The sequence below is a fragment of the Telmatherina bonti genome (genome assembly GCF_933228915.1).
Source record: "Telmatherina bonti genome assembly, chromosome: 10".
Taxonomy (NCBI): domain Eukaryota; kingdom Metazoa; phylum Chordata; class Actinopteri; order Atheriniformes; family Telmatherinidae; genus Telmatherina; species Telmatherina bonti.
The window spans coordinates 29,725,352-29,743,607 of NC_136628.1; the positions used below are offsets into that span (position 1 = coordinate 29,725,352).

The following is an 18,256-nucleotide window of genomic DNA, read 5'->3' on the forward strand; positions in this document are numbered from 1 at the left end:
TATCCACATTCCTGAGGTAATAATTGTCCCGCGGCATTCCAGGGCTCACAAACCACACTTCACATCATGTTTTCTGACTCAGAGCAACATGTGACAGCTGCATTTTTCTTTGTGGCACAGTGTCACAAGGTAGCAACTGGATATCAACACACAGGCCATTTTGGGTGTGCGTCATCACTGTTTTAGCAAACAAACGCAAAAGGACGTCATTGGAGGAAATGAGGAAAAGAAAGATAAGTGACAAGAGTGAATTAAGACAGAAGTCAACTTCTAACTAATTTTTTCTGGCTGGAGAGGTCAGAGAAGAGACAGAATGGACAACTGATTATTAGACTTTGTTAAGGGGAGACTATAGTATAAAAATATGCCAGAGTTACATTTTGCCACTTGTCACAGAAAACAATTACCTACGTGGATTTAAAAAACAAAACAAAACAAGAATTAACCTTCTGTAACCAGCTGCAATTCTTTATTCTCACTGTAATCACACTGGGTTTGAGAGCAGCTTATAAATAGTGCATATTATCCCCAATAATCTGCCAAAATAATAATAATATCTCCGTCTTCATCCTTATTTGGCTATCAGTAAACATTTACTTGCCAATGGGAGTGAAACGAGAGCTTGCCCTCATCTTTTGCGTGTGACTCACGCAGCCATGGCTGCAAGTGTGGCCAGGAAAAAGATCAATCTTGCAGCACATTCGCTCTGCAAGCAGTGAGCAAGTTTTTGGTGTGGCTGAAGGACATGCCATGCTAATAATCATTTTGTTGCCCATTTTCTCAATTAGAAGAAGGAGTTCCAATTCTTCTCTTATAAACCATTTGAAATTAAGCAGCCTACAAAGGAGAGGAGTCAGATATACTCACCTTTCCAATTTCACTCTTCAGTTTATACTGGTTCAACTGGACGCAATCCTGGGAGCGGAGAAGGAAAAGATGGGACTTTAATTATGAACAGTAACATGACCATGAGCAGCGTTTCCATGTGAAGTGAATGCTGTTTATTTCTGAGATGTAGGAAACGATGCAGTCTGTAGTTTCTGTTGACTGTCTGCAAATCCATTAGAGTGTATGGCTTAAATGGCTGATTTGCAGTTCCATAGCAACCACCACCACAGCACAGAGTCAGCCAGGGGCAAGGCGGCAGAGACCAGACCACAGCAGGACAGAGAGGAAGAGGAGGGAGCAGGCGAGAGGCAAGGTGAGAGTTTGGTGGTGGGGGTCATTTCATGAAGGAGGCAGTTCTGAGAGTTGAGGCGCATGAATGGAAAAGTAATGAGCGGAAAGTGAGCGGCGAGAAGGAGGAGATGAAACTGGAGACAGAAGGGTTTGAAAGGAGTTCTCTCGTTACTGCCGGGGGTGGCGATGGCTCATGAGGCAGACCAGTGCCTGTGGTTTCATACTGGAATGTGTTTAGAGGATGAGAGGTGGTAGCACAGCACAGATCTAACAATGTGGCAGGACTCAATGTACAGCATCAACTGATCTGCACAGGATGCTACCAGGCAGGGTTTTCTGAGAAAATGTGAAAAATATTGACCGTTAGATAACATGCTGGTTATGTGGCTTGTGTTCATGTTGCTGCTGGAGATGTGAGGACATTGGAGAGTTATGCACTGTAGCAAACAAATACAAGATAGGAGCTTTCGAAGGTGAGCGAGGCTTAAAAAAAAAAAAAAAAGAGGATTGTTTGCTTGGTGGAGGAGAGATAAAAAGAGATGAAGCATAGAAAGAGAATAAAGGGGGAAAGACAAATGGGCAAGAAAAGAGCAGTAGGAGGGATTGTCAATACTCTGCATGAGGTAATGGCTAAAGCAGACAATGCAGAAAGCATTAAATACATGTGCAACACATGCATTAATCAAACTACAATGCTTTTACCTTCTTAAAATCTTAGAAATGTTTTGACTGCAACTGTTAAGACTGCAGCTTTTACATGAACAATGAAGCCTCTGCTTTCCTTCAGCATGCAACTCGCCAGCTTTCACCTTCCCTTTTCTTTCATACCCATCTTTGCCTGCCTTTATATTAGATCTGAGTCAAGCTCTCCATCCATTACTAAACAACTGATCAATTTATGCAGGACAAATCCATCACTGCCACTGTGCCATCTAAAATCAATGTTCGTGCATTACGATAAATCGTGGCCGTAAAACCATCTATAACTGTGGCAAAAAAGGGATGTTTGATTGTATTAAAAGTCTAGAAGGGAAGAACAATTCCCTCCTTCCTGTCAATTCATAGCTGAAGCAAAATGAGACTGCTGCAGTGGAAGGTTGTTTATTCTCTGTTTCGTATGTCCTGGCGTGATTGGCAGATGCACATCAGAATCCCTCTGGTGATGGTTTAACATACAGTTAGTCACACATAAGTAGAAAGTAATTTATGTTAATCTAGTTTGGTGTAAATGCCTGCAAAATGTTTCAGACTGTGCAGAAATTAAGCCCAGAGTCCGTAGAGAACTGCTGGATTAGCTCATGTGAAAATGTTCGATTAGCTGTTGGGGGACATTTAGTTTGTATTCATTGCAAGCAGTGGATTATTTATGTTTTATAGGTCTAAGGCTGGATTTCCTTCTGTTTGTGGCATCTATTCCTGCTGAGTATAATGATGTCATCGTTGACATTAAGTGGCTCAGTGATCTCATTTTGTCTCCACTCTGTTTTGTACTCGCATACTCCATACACGTATTCAAACACATGACAGTGTATGTGCTCCTCTAGCCTTGGGAAAATCCGGCCATTTTCTTTGGATTATCTTATTCCAAATTTTAATCCACCAAACAGAAAAGTCATTGTGCAAAAGAGCTGAAGCCGATTCCCAGGGTGGGAGAAAATGATAAGATCACAGTGTCTACATAACAGTAGAAAATGGTAGAGAGTGGGAATCTATAAAACTATGTTTCCTTCAGGTGGCTTTATGAGGGACTTTCCTTCTCTGGGAAAGAAATCTTTCCTTTTTTTCAACAATGTTGGAGATCCAAAGCGGATTTTTTTTCATATTCTTTTTAAACATAAAATTAAATGCATGATGCACATCAAAACTTTTTTTTCTCCCCTCTTTTATATCCAAAACAATGACATCATGACTGATATTTATGCAAGTAAGAAATGTTGCTGCTCTTGGTCACCCTGCAGATGCACAGAGGGAAGTAAAGTATAATCAACAAGTCAATTTTATGGTTCAGTGCAGGAAGGACAGGAGCAGACAGAGAGACAGGTCTGTGCATCTGTGGCAGCAGTCTGTTAAATTCAGAGGGGTTCCACATCCTGGCAGATCTCATGAATACTTAATGTTCACATTGAATTGGAATAAGCCAGAGGAAAATGGAGATTTAGGGGTCAGCCACAGACAGATGATACTTCTAATATATTTTATGAATTAGCATGAAACATAGTCATACACCATGGGTGGAAATGCATGCTTTCTGTATGAAACAAATAAGCATAATTATCATGTTTACAAATACAAGCCTATAATGGCTTTAACAGATTCATTATTTTAATGATTAGTTTGACATATTAAGTAATGTGCTCCCTCACTGTCTTTACAAGTTTGATTCAAAGACTGAAACTACTATATTCCTTAAGGATGGCTAGCTTAGCATAAACAATGAACAATAATAAACATGTTACATCTTGTGATTTACTCTGTATGATTCAATATTTGAAATCAAAAATACCTTTCTAAAATGCCTTTCTAATTGCTCTTTATTACATTAATCCTGATTCCTGGTCCTCAAGGGCCCATGTCCAGCAGGTTTTACATGTTTTCCTGCTGCAACATCCTTGACTCAGACAAAGACCTGCACAGAGCTTAAAGATGTAGCCATTAAATGAAACATCATGGTGGCTGATGCTCCAGGAAAAGTGGTTACTGGAGACAAGCGCAGCTAGCCAGCTAAGGTTTGTTTGTGGTTTCAGCTCAGATTGTTGCCCTCTCACGACACTGATGTCTGCCACCAGCATCACTGATAATCAAGACTGACAGTCTTTTTTCCTCAGCACAGCGAAGTGAGATTGCTTATAGCCAACAAATGATCATGTAGGACGGTTATTTTATTCATTTGTGTTGTGGGAGTGCTTGACTGTGTCCCAAGTACAATGCAAGTTACAATGAAATGTGTGTAAATCAAGACATAAATGGCTTCAAGGCTATTTAACAAGGCGGAAAAAAAAATGTGAACCCTTTTCTAATGCTTATAAAGTACACAAACAGGCATTTTGTAAATACAAATGACATGAACAAAAACACAGTCTTCATCAAAATAGGCTCTAAAATGACTTGCATAAAAAAAAAGAAAAAGAAAAGATATGAATGCACACATATTCAAAGTGAATGTTTCAAACTTGAAGGTGTTCATCTGATGCAACTCCCGTTGTAGTGTATGCAACGCTGGGCTTGTCTGCTCACTCCTGTCGAACTGAACAAGCCTGACAGTGTAGATTTCTTCACTGAATGTGGGGTAGAAAGGCACAACAGGAGGTTGAGGTTTTCTGTATAAGACAGCATTGCAGTCACAATGCCTTCAACATGTCCACAACACAACATATTACAGAGCAGGAAACTCTTCAGCTGTCACTAAGGCTGCATCACATCCCGCATTAACAAACACACCTACAGGAAAAACATGCTGACCAGAATTAATCATGCTTTCAAGAAACCAGTTAAAAGTGCTTCTGTCAAACCCAAAATTCTCCTTCACGTCAACATTTTACATATAATCTGACATTAACATGAATCCTGTGTGATAGCAGAGGTATTAGCCTACATTAGGCTTCTTGTATGTAGTTGTAACGGCACAGTGAAGCTGCTCTCAGTCTGTCTCCCTCCCTGCTATGACACCACCTGTCACACCCAAATGCACACAATCATGTCCAAAGTTTCTGATCCAAGAGTGTAGACAGCAGAAGAGGAAAAGATCTAAGAGCAATATTAAAGCTCACGGAGGTTGGCTTTGCTTCTCGAGTAGACACAAAAACTGAATTATCATTAACAACAATAAAATATTAAAGACTCACCTGAGAGTCTGATATGGACACCCGTTTAGACTCCACCGTGGGCCTACGAGCCACACGAGGCGAGATGTGTGTGTAGCCTCCTCCAGAGCCGGATGACAAATAAGTGCCCCTCTCCTGAAGTGACAGCTTCCTCCCAGTCAGGTGGGGCCTCAACACCTGGGTCCTTTTAATCTGGGTCCCGTCTTGCTGAGCCTTGCCGTTTTTCACACCATTAGCAGCTGAGCTTTCAGAGTCTTTTGTTGTCATAGCAGCCATGATGTCTGTTAGACTGCTTGCCTGTTTGGCAGAGCTGGGGTCCAAGCTCTCACAGCCAGAGTCACTACTCATAGCCATGGCAGCTGGAGGGGTGGAAGCGGTGCAGGAGCCGGCGGTGGCCAGAGTACCAGGGAGCTGCCACCAGCATCAACGTGACCTGGGCCAGCGTGCGGTCCCAGTGTTCAGATTCTCACCAGAACTGGAAAATAAAGAAAGGAAAGATGCTGCCATTTCTTCTGGATACAACAGAAGTGCATCGGCTCACCATCTTGGTTCACTTCTTATTTACTCTGAAAATCTCTCTAAAACACAATGCTAACACTGTCCAGCAAGCAAAAGCAGCCAGAAAGATAAAAAGAGTGTACACATCAAACATTCATTTACACACACAAGGTGAGCAGTTTGTACTAGTTTTTGCATTTTGTATAAAGCGACTGCTGATATAGTTCTGGGTTAAACCTGCCATGGCGTCTCTGCAGACATGACTTAGGGCTGTAAAAATACTAAAAACTCCTTTGCATGTTTCCTACATGCATGAATTATTGATTAGGCAGAATATTATTATTTATAACTTGTCTTCCTGGGCTGCACGGTGGCGCAGTGGTTAGCACTGTGGCCTCACAGCAAGAAGGTCGCTGGTTTGATCCTTGGCTGGTTTGGTCAGTGGCCTTTCTGTGTGGAGTTTGCATGTTCTCCCCGTGTATGCGTGGGTTCTCTCTGGGTACTCCAGCTTCCTCCCACCATCCAAATACATGCATGATAGGTTAATTGGTCACTCTGAATTGCCCCTAGGAGTGAGTGTGAGCATGAGTGTGGTTGTTCGTCTCTCTGTGTGGCCCTGCGATGGACTGGCGAGCTGTCGCCCAGGGCCGGCTGGGATGGGCTCCAGCTTCCCCGCGACCCTGAATTGGAATAAGCGGTTCGGAAAATGAATGAATGAATGAACTTGTCTTCCTGAATAAGTAAACATCAGTTTAAAACAAAAAAAAAAAAAGCAACAACAGCAGATTCAGTTTTATAACATGCTAAACCTGGGATGTCCAAAGTCGGCCCTCAAGGGTCGCGGTCCTTCAGGTTTTTTATGTATCCCTGCTCCAGCACACCTGGCTTCCATTAAATCCATTCAACAGCCAATGACATTCTGTGCAAGGACTGATTCATTTAAGTCAGGTGTTTGAAGCAGGAAAACCTGCAGGATTATGGCCCTCGAGGACCGGTGCTGGACATCTCTGTCAAAGGTCAAAGGTTTACAAGTAAAACTGATTAAAAAAAAATTAACTAAAGGTTACAGAATAAACTGTCAAATGGAAAAGTAAATCTAATCTCTGTCCATCTCTGTTCCCTGGAGGGCCAAGTTACCTAAAGTAGACATATTCTCATTCAGTCATAAATAATAAAACCCAACCATTTCATCTGTAAGCCAATCAAGTTTTATGACTTTTTGATGGCTCATTATGACCATGAGAGCAGACTGACACAAAGGAACACAAAAGGCCAAATGTTTGTCATGCAGCATAATCTCTTTCTTTATATTCTAACATTAAATGTAATTTATTTAGTGCATTCCCATCTTTCATCTCTGGTAAAAATTGTTTTGGTTGCTGATTGTGGCAGACAGGGTATATCAGAGCTACACAACCCATCTGGTTCAGGTTCTGTTCTTTATCTGGGAGAACCCAGATGCAAAGTGGGCCTGACATTGCAATCCAAGGAAAACATCACACCTGTCGCTGTAAAAAAAGTGTCCATGCGTTTGTAGCAGGAGGAAATCGACAGCTTTAATCTCTGAGGAGCTATCTGAGCCTACTGCGTAGTTCCATCTTGGGAAGATACATTTTGAAGAGACAAGGAGCTCTTCTGAGATGTTCAGTAAATGGGCCATTATGTGCTATTTCTGAATTGTGTCAGGAAAGGATAGCCTTATGTTTAAAAATAACCATGTTCTACTTTGTCCAGGTGTGTCACAGTCATTCATGCATTAGGATAGCCAAAGCTCAGAAAAAACTGCTCAACATCAAGATATAAATGTGTGCCTGTGAAATGGCTTTAGAATAATCAAAGCCAGATTGTTCCACTGTGGAATCCATATCAGCGATCTTTTAATGTTAATCCAGATGAGCTAAACTAGAAACTCGGGAAAACAAACATCAAAAACATAAAAAAGAAATAAATTAACACTTCTTTCCATTGGAATTATGAGGGTAAGTAGTAGCTAAGTGCCACTTATTAAATGAACTATTAAATGTACTTAATTTCCAACTCAATCTGTTGATTTCCTTATATAGGCTATTATGAATTGGCTTTCATTGTGTTTTTTTCTCTGTCTGTAAAGGGTCTTGAGATGGCACTACCGTGATTTGATGGTATATAAATAAAGTTGAACTGAATTGAATTACTGATTATCATCAGCAATAGTCGCTGCATGTTTAAAAACAAAGTTTTGATGGTCTGGTCTGGAGGATTCAGGTGTTTCTTTAACATAATGCCAAGGAAGAAAGACATCAGCATCTTCCTATGAGGGGACATCCCACATACTTTCTGAATTTACAAGGAAGGAAAGAAGGAAGAAAGAAAGAAAAAGAAGTCTTCACCTTTGACTCTATATGCCTCAGTTAGAAAGAAAGCATAGGTAAACAGGAGGAAGTCATAAAAAAAAGCATGGCTACACAAGTTTGTTCAGTAAAGTTGCAACTGAACAAACCTAATGACTTCTGGAATAATTCTCTTTGGACAGATGAGACTACATAGATGTTCAGCCACGTTTCTTTGAACAATGAAAGCAGCATATCGACACAAACATCATTGTCAACTATCAAACACGGTGGTGGAAGGCTGATGATTTGGGCTTGTTTAGCCAAACCTGTCTAAAATCTTGTGGTGAGACCTTACCAATGCTGTGCATAAACAGATGCCTCCAAAAGCCAATGGACTGATGCAATGTTGTAAAGGACAAGGAACCAAATTTCCTCAACACCAATGAAAAAGACTGATTATATAATCAGAAAACAGGTTTTGGCTGCAAGCTTTTTTGGACATAAATGATACAGGTTAACATGCCTTGTATTTTTGTTCTTGCATCCTTACTTTATCTGATTAAAAGACATATAAAAACATATAAAATCCTAATACTTTTGCGCAGGTATACAGTGTTGTTTTGTAAACACCTCTGTATATTAACACTTGTAGTAATGACATTCATAGCACAGCACAGGAGATAATAAAAGGAAATTAACGGCACCAGTAATAAAACCTGACAGCTGTGGCAGTGGCAATGCAATGAGTAACTTAAATTGTGGTGTTTAGCTGACAAAATGATAGATCTCTTCCGTGACTCAATTTATAGACATAGTCATGAGTTCACAATTTCAAATAAGTATAATCACTTTGTAGGGATGTTATATTGTAAAGTGATTCTTGTGTGTCACTGCTGCCCACGGCTCACACAGAAGAAGTTGCCCAAACCATTTGCATATTTTAAATGAATGCTTTTCAATTTATATAAAGTGCAAGTGTGATAAAAGGGAGGGGGGTTGCTTTTAACCGCCAGCAACAAGGGGAAGCGCATTGTGCGAGTCCTGATTCATTTGAGGAAAAACAAAGCGTAGCTGTCATATTTTGCTGATTTTCATCACAGCTAGTGATTATGTGTCTCCTGAAACGGGCTCTCTCCTCTGCAGCACCATTCAGCCTCGCTGCATGTGTGAGCAATATCCCGGCAGAGGTGGGAGGCAGAGGAATAGCAGTGGTCTGGTTATTCATTTTAGCTGCACTGTGACTTATTAATTTACAGAATCACACACCTATAAAAAAAAGAAAAGAAAAAAAAAAGAAAAAGCAATTAATATTCAATCTCACATGAAACATTTTTGTTTTCAAAGCTTCCATCCATCTAGAGGTAAATATGTGACACAGCCATGATATTGTAACTATCGCTGGTAGAGTAAGGCTTGTGTAAAGTTATATAACAAACAGAAGGAAGGAGCACATGCATACAACACCCATTTATTCAGAACTGTGTATGTAGTAGTATCCTTCTCAAAAAGCTTTTTGACAATAAATGCTTTGTAGCTTACCTGCACCATCATACTACTTACAAAGAGGAACACAAGCTTTGTAATTTAAGGAACTTTATGATAAAATGCATCAGATGATGCAAACTGCCAAATATCACTTCTATTTTTTTTGTAGATTTGAGTCCATGTGGGGAATTCCTCTCCAAGCTTAAACCTTAAACTACACAAAAAAAAGGTCAGACTGTTGCACTGAAATTTAAGCAAAACCACTTTTTCTTTTTTTCTTTATTTTTTTAGCTCATTAATTCCCTTGACATACATTAATGGGTACACCTGTGCCAAACGTCACTGCTCACACTCCCACGGCTCCGTTAACACTGCAGGCAAAAGTGGCTCAAATCTGACTTTTTTGCCCAAGTGATCCAAATCTGGCCTTTTATGACAGTCTGAACAGCGCAAATCCAATTTTTCATATCCAACACATTCAAAAGTGGTCCTAAATTAGAGATATATCTCATCTTTTTAAAGTAGCCTTAGTCGAAACCATAACTTCATCAAACTTTTTTGTTCTTGAAGAAACAGATGGGAATATCAAATGCAAAGCAGAGAAGAATGAAGCATGGCAGATCCAAATTGAATCCACACAAACAGTACCAATGTGCAGAGGCAGCAGCCCCACAAAGGCCATTAATAAAGATTTCTGCTCTTTTTTTTCCCTCTGTCGCCTTCTTTCAGTTTGGTCATAAATTTGTCAATACCAACCGTGCAAGAACGTCCAAATTAGTACACAAACACACGTAGCATCCATATTTAATTCAATAAACACGACCCACAGGATATGTCTTCTGCGCATGTGAGTAACTTCAGGCTGCATACACCCACATCGAAGTATGATGGAGGCTACATTTAAATGATAATGTGACAAACCGCAGATTTCTGCAAAAATCAGATTTGAGCATTAAAGACCTGCAGAGTGAACGTAGTTGGAGTATTTACACTGACATTGTTGTTAAGCACTGAATCCACTGGAGGGCAGTGCAGCGTTCAGAGTTTACTTCTGAGTCGCAATGTCACTCTCAGAAAAACGCAAACACGACGACAGTGGACAGGACCATGACGGTACACGTTCTCAGGCAGACATGAAGAGGCAGAACAGTAGATGGAGGTGATCTGCAGTGTTGTTTAGCACATCACAACTTCTTCTTGCTTCTTTTATTTGTCACATGTGAGCTACGCTGCAGCCCAGTGGATTCCGGTGTTACTGCTCGTATCTGTGTACTTTGCATCTGCAAGCTCTTTGAAAACACGCTGAAATATGCACATAAAGGGTGCCGTAGATGGACAAAGCTCTGTCTATATGCATATTTTAGGAAGAGCATTAAAAAGGCTTTGGGTAGATTACAATGTTGCGTTTGTGCTCCAGAAGCTGTTGAACATGACCTAATTTTTACAGAAAAAGAAGCAGTAAAACATCACTTTTATCACAATTCTCCACCATCTTCTTTGCTTTATTGTGCATTCCAGCTGTCTCCAGCTGTCGTGAGATTGTTTTCCAAATGGAGAACTCATAAGTTGCAGAGGTCCATTTTAATATGTTATATATGCAAAAAGTTCTTTATGTAAATGGTACTGAGTCATTGTGTTAGGGGTGAACTGTTCATGAAACGCCAAGTCACCGTGTGATGTTTATCAGTCATTATGAAAATTGGCTGGTAGTGTTCTTTATGGTGCACATTTTTACAATTGGTTCCTGATGTTGTTTTCTAAAGGCTGTATAGACGCCGAGTATTTGGCTGTTTTGGAAATGTGTATTTTCTCCAAGTTGGAGCAGCATGCATGTCTACAGCCTAGTAATGACATTATAGACTCTCTGGCCTTTGTCATTATGAATCAACTGGAATGCAGCATTATTTTCACACACCATGTATAAGCATAAGCATTTTTAGTGGTTTTTGACAAACATTTCTTGAAATTTCCTTTTGAAAAACTTTTTAAAAACAAATTAAGTACAAAAGCACACGTAGGATCCACATTCAGTTCCACCTCCGTGTGATGTAGCCTTAAGGGATATAAAATATCTTGATTTGAGCTGAAAGTGGTCAGCTGCTATAATTTCTGCTTTTTCAAAGCTTGATGGTATTTAATCATTTCAAGTGTTTTTTTCCCCCTCAAAACGTCTTCCTACGGTGACTTGCAAGTGGAAGCTTACCAATAAAATTTGTTGCTTTGCATAGCGTCAACCCTCTGCACAGATTCCTTTGCAGATTCTCTCTGAAGTTTTCCTGATGGCAAACGGCATGTAGCCTCCTCAGTGGCATCCACATTAGCTGAAACCTTCGTTGGTTTTCCGTTTCATTTTCAGTTTTGCTTCCCTTTTTTATTCTCATGCACCAACTTTTTGTAAATTTAAAATTAGAATGGCTGCAGGAGGAAGATGTTTGGGTGCTTTCTACTTTAATGAAAATGGGCTTAATTCTCATTTTCAGACATTTACAGATTTACTGAGAGGAAAAGCTCAATGAAATGTGCATTAACTAAGATTAATGAATTCACTAAATAGTGGCTTTAGAAAGTCTCATAATCTAGCTAAACCATATCTTTGTGAAACCAAAGCCCATCAAAGACCTGCAGTGGAAAAAGACAAAGAAACTTAAGTTTTATGTTTTTTTAAGGGAAAAAAATAAATTGAGTATTCAGTAGGATAAGAGATTACAAGCCTTGAATCTTTCTCTTGACAATATGTGCTCCAGCAGCTGGAAATATAAATAAATACCATACCTTTCGCTTAATCAGAAAAAAATTGAGGGGAAAAACAGGAATATTAAACCCTTGAGAATACTCCATTTTGCTAAATTTTGTGTTTCAAATGCACACTCTTTGCTGACGTTTGATTGAAAGAAGCTTCGGCAGAGATGTTTACAGTAAAATGGGAAGATGGGCTTAAGATGGGAACAAATGGAGCCATTTGGTTTCCATTAGTAAACCACTTTTACCCCAACCCGTGTTCAATTTGTCTTCCCTTCGTTTGGCTGTGTGCCGACAGCAAACGCTGACATCCAAGGCCACCACTGAAATATAGTCTTGATTCAGCGGTGAGAAAAGAAAACTCCAAAAGATTCTCTTGGCCTGTGGCTCTTCATATAAAAGTGTTTTTCTTCATGTTTTTCTTTAGCTCCTTTGGGGTCCTGGATAAAGTGCAAAGAGCAGACATGTTCAGCAATGGGCTGAATGCACCCTGGTTTATCCAATACAAGTGTCTGACCTGGTAGGTCTGCTGTGATATTGTTTTCTGAAAAATACTGTGTATATATGAAGCTACAGAGGATTAGGAAGTGCTATGAGACAAGGTCGCCGCTGTGTTGAAAGCGTGTTTGCTTTAAAACTAATAAACAGAGATTTTTTTCACTATAGCTGCATCTTACTCAAAATAACAGATTAAAATGCAATAAAATGTAGGTTTGTTTCCACTATTACCATTTTTCTTTTATCAAAATCAATAAAAAAAAATGTGCAACTGAGTCATTTTTAAGGTGTCTATGAATCTCTGTGTTGTAAGATAGAAGACATATGCTCATATGGTGCTACTGACAAGCTGTGAACTGATGTGCATCAGAGCGAGGACGGCATTGGAAGACAACATATTGTGACCACATGCCTGCAGTACTGCAGATCAGACATAGAAACTGTGTTTGAAGGTAACCACACTTCACAACAAAGAGAGAAACACTGTCGACTCCTCGACACCCAAAAGAACTAAAGAAACCTGTTAAAACCAGGCTCTTAGGTTTGTATGAGTAAAAAACTTGCAGTGGTCAGAAATACACAAATAATCCCAAATTATGTGATTAATCACCAAGGTGAACATTTGAATAAATTATTTAATAATAAATCCATGCACAAAAGCAACTTAGTTTGATATTAGAAAAAGATTTCTTAAATCTTTGTTAATATAACGAGACCTAAAACTGCATATTTAAAGGTACATGCTTTTTCAGCCTGACATGGAGAAAATTTGAAGGAGCAGTCTTTAACAGTATAATAACAATGAATAATACAAATAACAACAATAATAAATTAGAATCGCAGTAGAAAACCTGGGTTTTTGTTTGTCTGTGATAATCAATACGGCAGCCACAGGCTGGAGGGAAAAACCCAGAGGTACAGACAAACAGTAAAAGCTTTTAGCTGCTATATCGTTCTTTTAGCTGTTTTCATCCACCGTGTTTTAAAACACAAGGGGATTAAAGACATTTTTAGAGACTCAGGGAAACTAACCACACTCAGCAGTGCTGTACTGTAGGTCTTATTAAAATAAGCTTAAGATACTCATCTAATGCAATCTTACACAATGCCACACAGGGGTTATATACATTTCTCTCCCTCTTTGTTCTTCTAATTTTACCATTCAACTATTGTCTACACCCAATCTCATCCACTGTCTATACCTGCGTATTTCTGTGCACGTTTGAGGAGAACTGGAGCACACCAGCGTTAACATGCATGAGGACAGGCCACCATAACATAACAAGGTCAACACAAAGACAAATGAGACAAACAGCCCTTCATGCTAACATCACTCCTGACGTGAATTTTAAAAATCACAGATTAGCCTCACATGAATGTTTCTGGACTGTGGAAGGAAGGTGGAGCATGAACTGTAAACAGGAGTGAACCTGTGCTTGCTAACTAGGGCTGCTCGATTATGGCAAAAATTATAATCACAATTATTTTGACTGAAATTGAGATCTCTATTATTGAACTCGATTATCCATTATCTTTAACAACATAATTTTTTTTACATTAAACGGTGACTTAAAAAAAAAGAAGTCTTTAGGATTCCACATATTTTAGAAACAAATAGAAGAAACAAATAACATGAAGCTTTTTCTTGACAAAGTACAAATACTGATGTAAACTGAATAAATAAATATAAATAAGGATTAAACAATGCTGCGTGTCATGGTGTTCTCGACTCCGCGTCGGGCATTATAATCGTCTAATGCACGGTTACGAGTTGTTTAATCCGCTTATGCCAGGGTCCCACACAGAAAACATTTTATAACAAGTTTGTATTTCTTTTCTACAACATTTGCTGAAGTATAGGAACTATTTCATGTTGGCCTGGATGTAGTTTTTTATGCCAAACAACCGCTGTCAGGCTACAGCGCGATTCTCTGATTCACTTGTTAAAAGACAGCTGATCTGAACCAGCTGATTAACGCGTTGCTACGGAGACGCCACGTAACGGTGTTCTGGACTCTGCGTCATGCATTATAACAGTCTAATGCATGGTTTCGAGTTTTTTAATCTGCTTATACCATGGTCCCACACAGTAAACATTTTATAACAAATTTTATTTATTTTTTACTAGATTTGCTAAATGTACTAAATTATACAAATTATTTCATGTTGGCCTGGTTGTAGTTTTTTATGCCAAACAACTGCTGTCAGGCTACAGCGTGATTCTCTCATTCACCTGTTAAAAGACAGTTGATCTGGACCAGCTGATTAACGCGTTGCTATGGTAACGCCCCCTAATGGAGGAATATTACAAGGATTTGACTCGCCGAACTACGTGTGCGTGTATACGTAAATATGAAGCCGGTTCACTCTGACAATGGTATAAACTATGTTGTAGTGAGCTTCCATAACCTACTGCAGGTATTCTACATCGACCTGCAGCCGGAGCAGACAGACTGGCCGCCTGGGAGTGCTTTAGGACGGGAGACGCTCCCGCTGCTCCTTCCTTACAGTAACGGCAGAACAATATGTGCCTTCAAGTCAGTCGCCAAAACACCAGAAAAGTCTCTAATAAGTCCAGTAAAAGTTGCTAGAATTGTCGCTAGTAGCTTTTAACAAAAAAAAAAAAAAAAGGCGCCAAGTTGGCAGCAGTGTCTGAATGAAACCAAAGTGGTTGTGGGAGGAGTTTACAGCACAGCGCTGCAATGCCAGAGACGCTCGATTGGCAACTGAAGACAGCAGGAGAGGAAACTGCAAAGAGAAAAATAATTGCACCTTTTTATTTTCATGAATGTTGAAAACTCAGATCGTAATTGAGGAAAAAATCCGATTCATCGCCCAGCCCTATTGCAAAATCAAAGAAAAATAAGTTTTGAACCATGAACCTCTACACACCATGTTGCCCTATTTTTCTTTTTTTTTTTTTTTCTATCCACAAGTCTGGAAGGCATAATTATTACACAATGAAGAAAGTCAGAATTACAAAATGTGTGTGAAGGAGAGAAGCTCAGATTTACTGATTGCCCCAGAAAACACAAAACATAAACATCAACCATAAACCATCACATTGTAGCGATAAAGCAATAGGTCATAAGTTTCTAATATATTAAGCCAGTATCATAATTCAACTAGTGCTCTGCTCACAAGTTCAAAGCGTGTTGCTTCATGAAACCAAACTTGACTTTTGCAGTTTTACTGCCGCATCATCAAATAGTTTGATGTCTGTTATTAAACCATACATTGATCTTATTGGCAGGAGAGCCAGACATATGGCCGTTAATGAAACCACACTTAAAACTAATTGAATTTCAGCTGACAGTAAAACGGCTATGCTAAGGCTATCTTGGGGTTGAAAGTGCAAGATGAATCTTTGAGCTTTGATCCCTTCCACACTTTAACAGATAAATCTGAGTTATTAACATTTACAGCCCTGCTCGACTCACGGATTCAGACAATTTAAGTTTGTATGTAATTTCTCATATTCTATAAGTACCTTTGTCAAAATAAGATGTTAATATTAGAGCAGGAAGGATCCTTATGGTACACTTCAACACAACATTGTGCTGCAAGGCATATTCACAGCTGTATCTCCACTTTTCACTTCATTAATAACAATGTAAAGATAATTACAAGGACAAATATGGGAATAAGCAGGATTAAATTCACTCTGAGGATTGTGATGAGCACACTCTCATCACAGCCAGCCAGAAGCAGAAGCTGCTGTGCTGAAACTGTTGATTGTCACAAACCTGCCTGCATGCAACATTTTCTCCCAAATTCTGACCATTTTTATGTTGTTGTAGAATAAAAAGGAATCAAAGCACCATGTTCCATGGGTGATATAAAATGCAGTGAATCTGTTATTGTTAGAAAAAAAGAAAAAAGAAAAAAAGACATTTCACTGCAGGCTTTTACAGAAAACAGGCACCACACTTGCAGGCTCCTTTCCCATCTTAAATCAAAAGGCCACATTCAGCCCAAATCTATAAATCCATCCAACTCTTCTGGAATTTAAAAAAAAAAAAGAGCTCTCAGGTAGTTTTGGTTTTTTTTCTCCACATGCCTACAGGTTGATCAGGTCTTCCTCTCACTGCCTTCTCCTGTCACTTTTCATCCTTCTCAAGTGAAGTATAGGTCACATTAACTGCTGAGGAAAATAATGCAGGAAAAAGAGCAGCGTGGAAAACAAGCACGGACGTCAATTGAATACTGATGGATGATATAGGAGACCGGATTTGCATAACTCTTATCTACACACAAGGACATGAACACATACATACATTTCATATGATAATATATTTTACAGACAGACAGAGAAAAATACATCAATAGATAGATATTATTAGTCCTCATAATTTTTGCCAAACTGAATTTAGATCATATGATGCAGAGTGAATAACATCTTAACCAGCAGGATCTTATAATCCACCATCTACTGTCAGCTAAAGAAACTCTCAGGTTGACAGATGTTGACAAATACTATACACTTACCAACTGTTTTAATAAGCACACTACTTGTACCAGGTCTGATGCCTTCTGTCTTTAAAACTACATTCCTTATTTGTGGCATCCATTCAACATTTTGGACATGTTTGTCAGAGGTTTTTATTCATATTGACATGTTAAGCTCATGCAGTTGCTGCATATATGTGATTTAAACAACAGCTATTCAACTCCAGTCTTTAAGAGCCAAGGTCCTGCAGGTTCTCAATGTTTTCCTGCCTTAATATAGGCCATATTGCAAAACCTGGCGGCAATCTATTCAATTCATTTTATTTGAATAAGGCGTGTTGGCAAGGTAACATAAGATCTGTAGGGCAGGGCTACTCAATTAGATATTCAGGTGGGCCAGATTTTCAAATAAAAAAATGATCAGAGCCAGTAAATAAAGTAAAGGAAAATAAATCAGTAAAAATAAACAAATAAATAAAAGAAATACATTTACATTTTGAAAAATAAGTAGTTTATTAATTTTTCTATTTCAAATTCAGTCCCACATGACAAGGGCAAATGCACAAAAAAAATTAATGAAAATTCCAGTCAGAGCCTATTTTTCTCTTAACTTTTAACATAAAAAGGTCATATCAAACTAAACCTCTCGTTGTGGAGCCTCTTCACATTATAATCTTTACGCACCGCCAATCACTCATTGCATATTAAACATCGTTTTGACGCTCAAATGTGACAAAAAATAAACAAATCAGTCCAGGATGGATTAAATCTGCAGTTTTCGTCTTAAAACTGGTTTTAAATCAACCTTGAAAACATCTTTTTTCCTTTACTTTTCTCTTAATCCCACATGCCTGACTTTTCTGTCCCTAAATTGAAATGTACTGACAGGATGAGAAACTTGGGAAAAAAATTACCTTCCACCATTCAAATATTTTTCTACATATACATATATATATATACAAATAGGGATGGGCGATATGACCTTTTAATAGCCCGATATTTTTATGGCATCTCACGATATACAATATATATCTCGATATTTACCTTAGCCTTGAATTAATGCTTTGGTGCATACAATCACATCAGTAAGATGATTTTGTGCCTCCATTAAAACATAATTGTTCATACTGCATTAAGATATGCTGATTTTAAACATCCATGCCAAAAGGATGAATTTGTAACGAAGCAAACTGATCAAAACCGCATTTATTGAACAGTTAAAGCAGTGGCAGAAACATGTCATTTTAAAACAAAATAAAGTTCCTTTGCATGATG

At 38.8% G+C, this 18,256-nt stretch overlaps 1 protein-coding gene across 1 annotated transcript in view; it reads right to left on the reverse strand.

The window, feature by feature from the left end:
* camkk1a (calcium/calmodulin-dependent protein kinase kinase 1, alpha a) overlaps positions 1-5,354 on the reverse strand; it is a gene marked incomplete at both ends in the record, with an annotated part of 34,963 nt that extends 29,609 nt beyond the window's left edge. Inside the window, 2 exons of the mRNA XM_079247176.1 lie at positions 868-915; positions 5,022-5,354. Of these exons, the coding sequence (XP_079103302.1) occupies positions 868-915; positions 5,022-5,354 (381 nt within the window). The remainder of the gene's footprint in view (positions 1-867; positions 916-5,021) is intronic.
* Between the last annotated feature and the right edge of the window lie 12,902 nt (positions 5,355-18,256).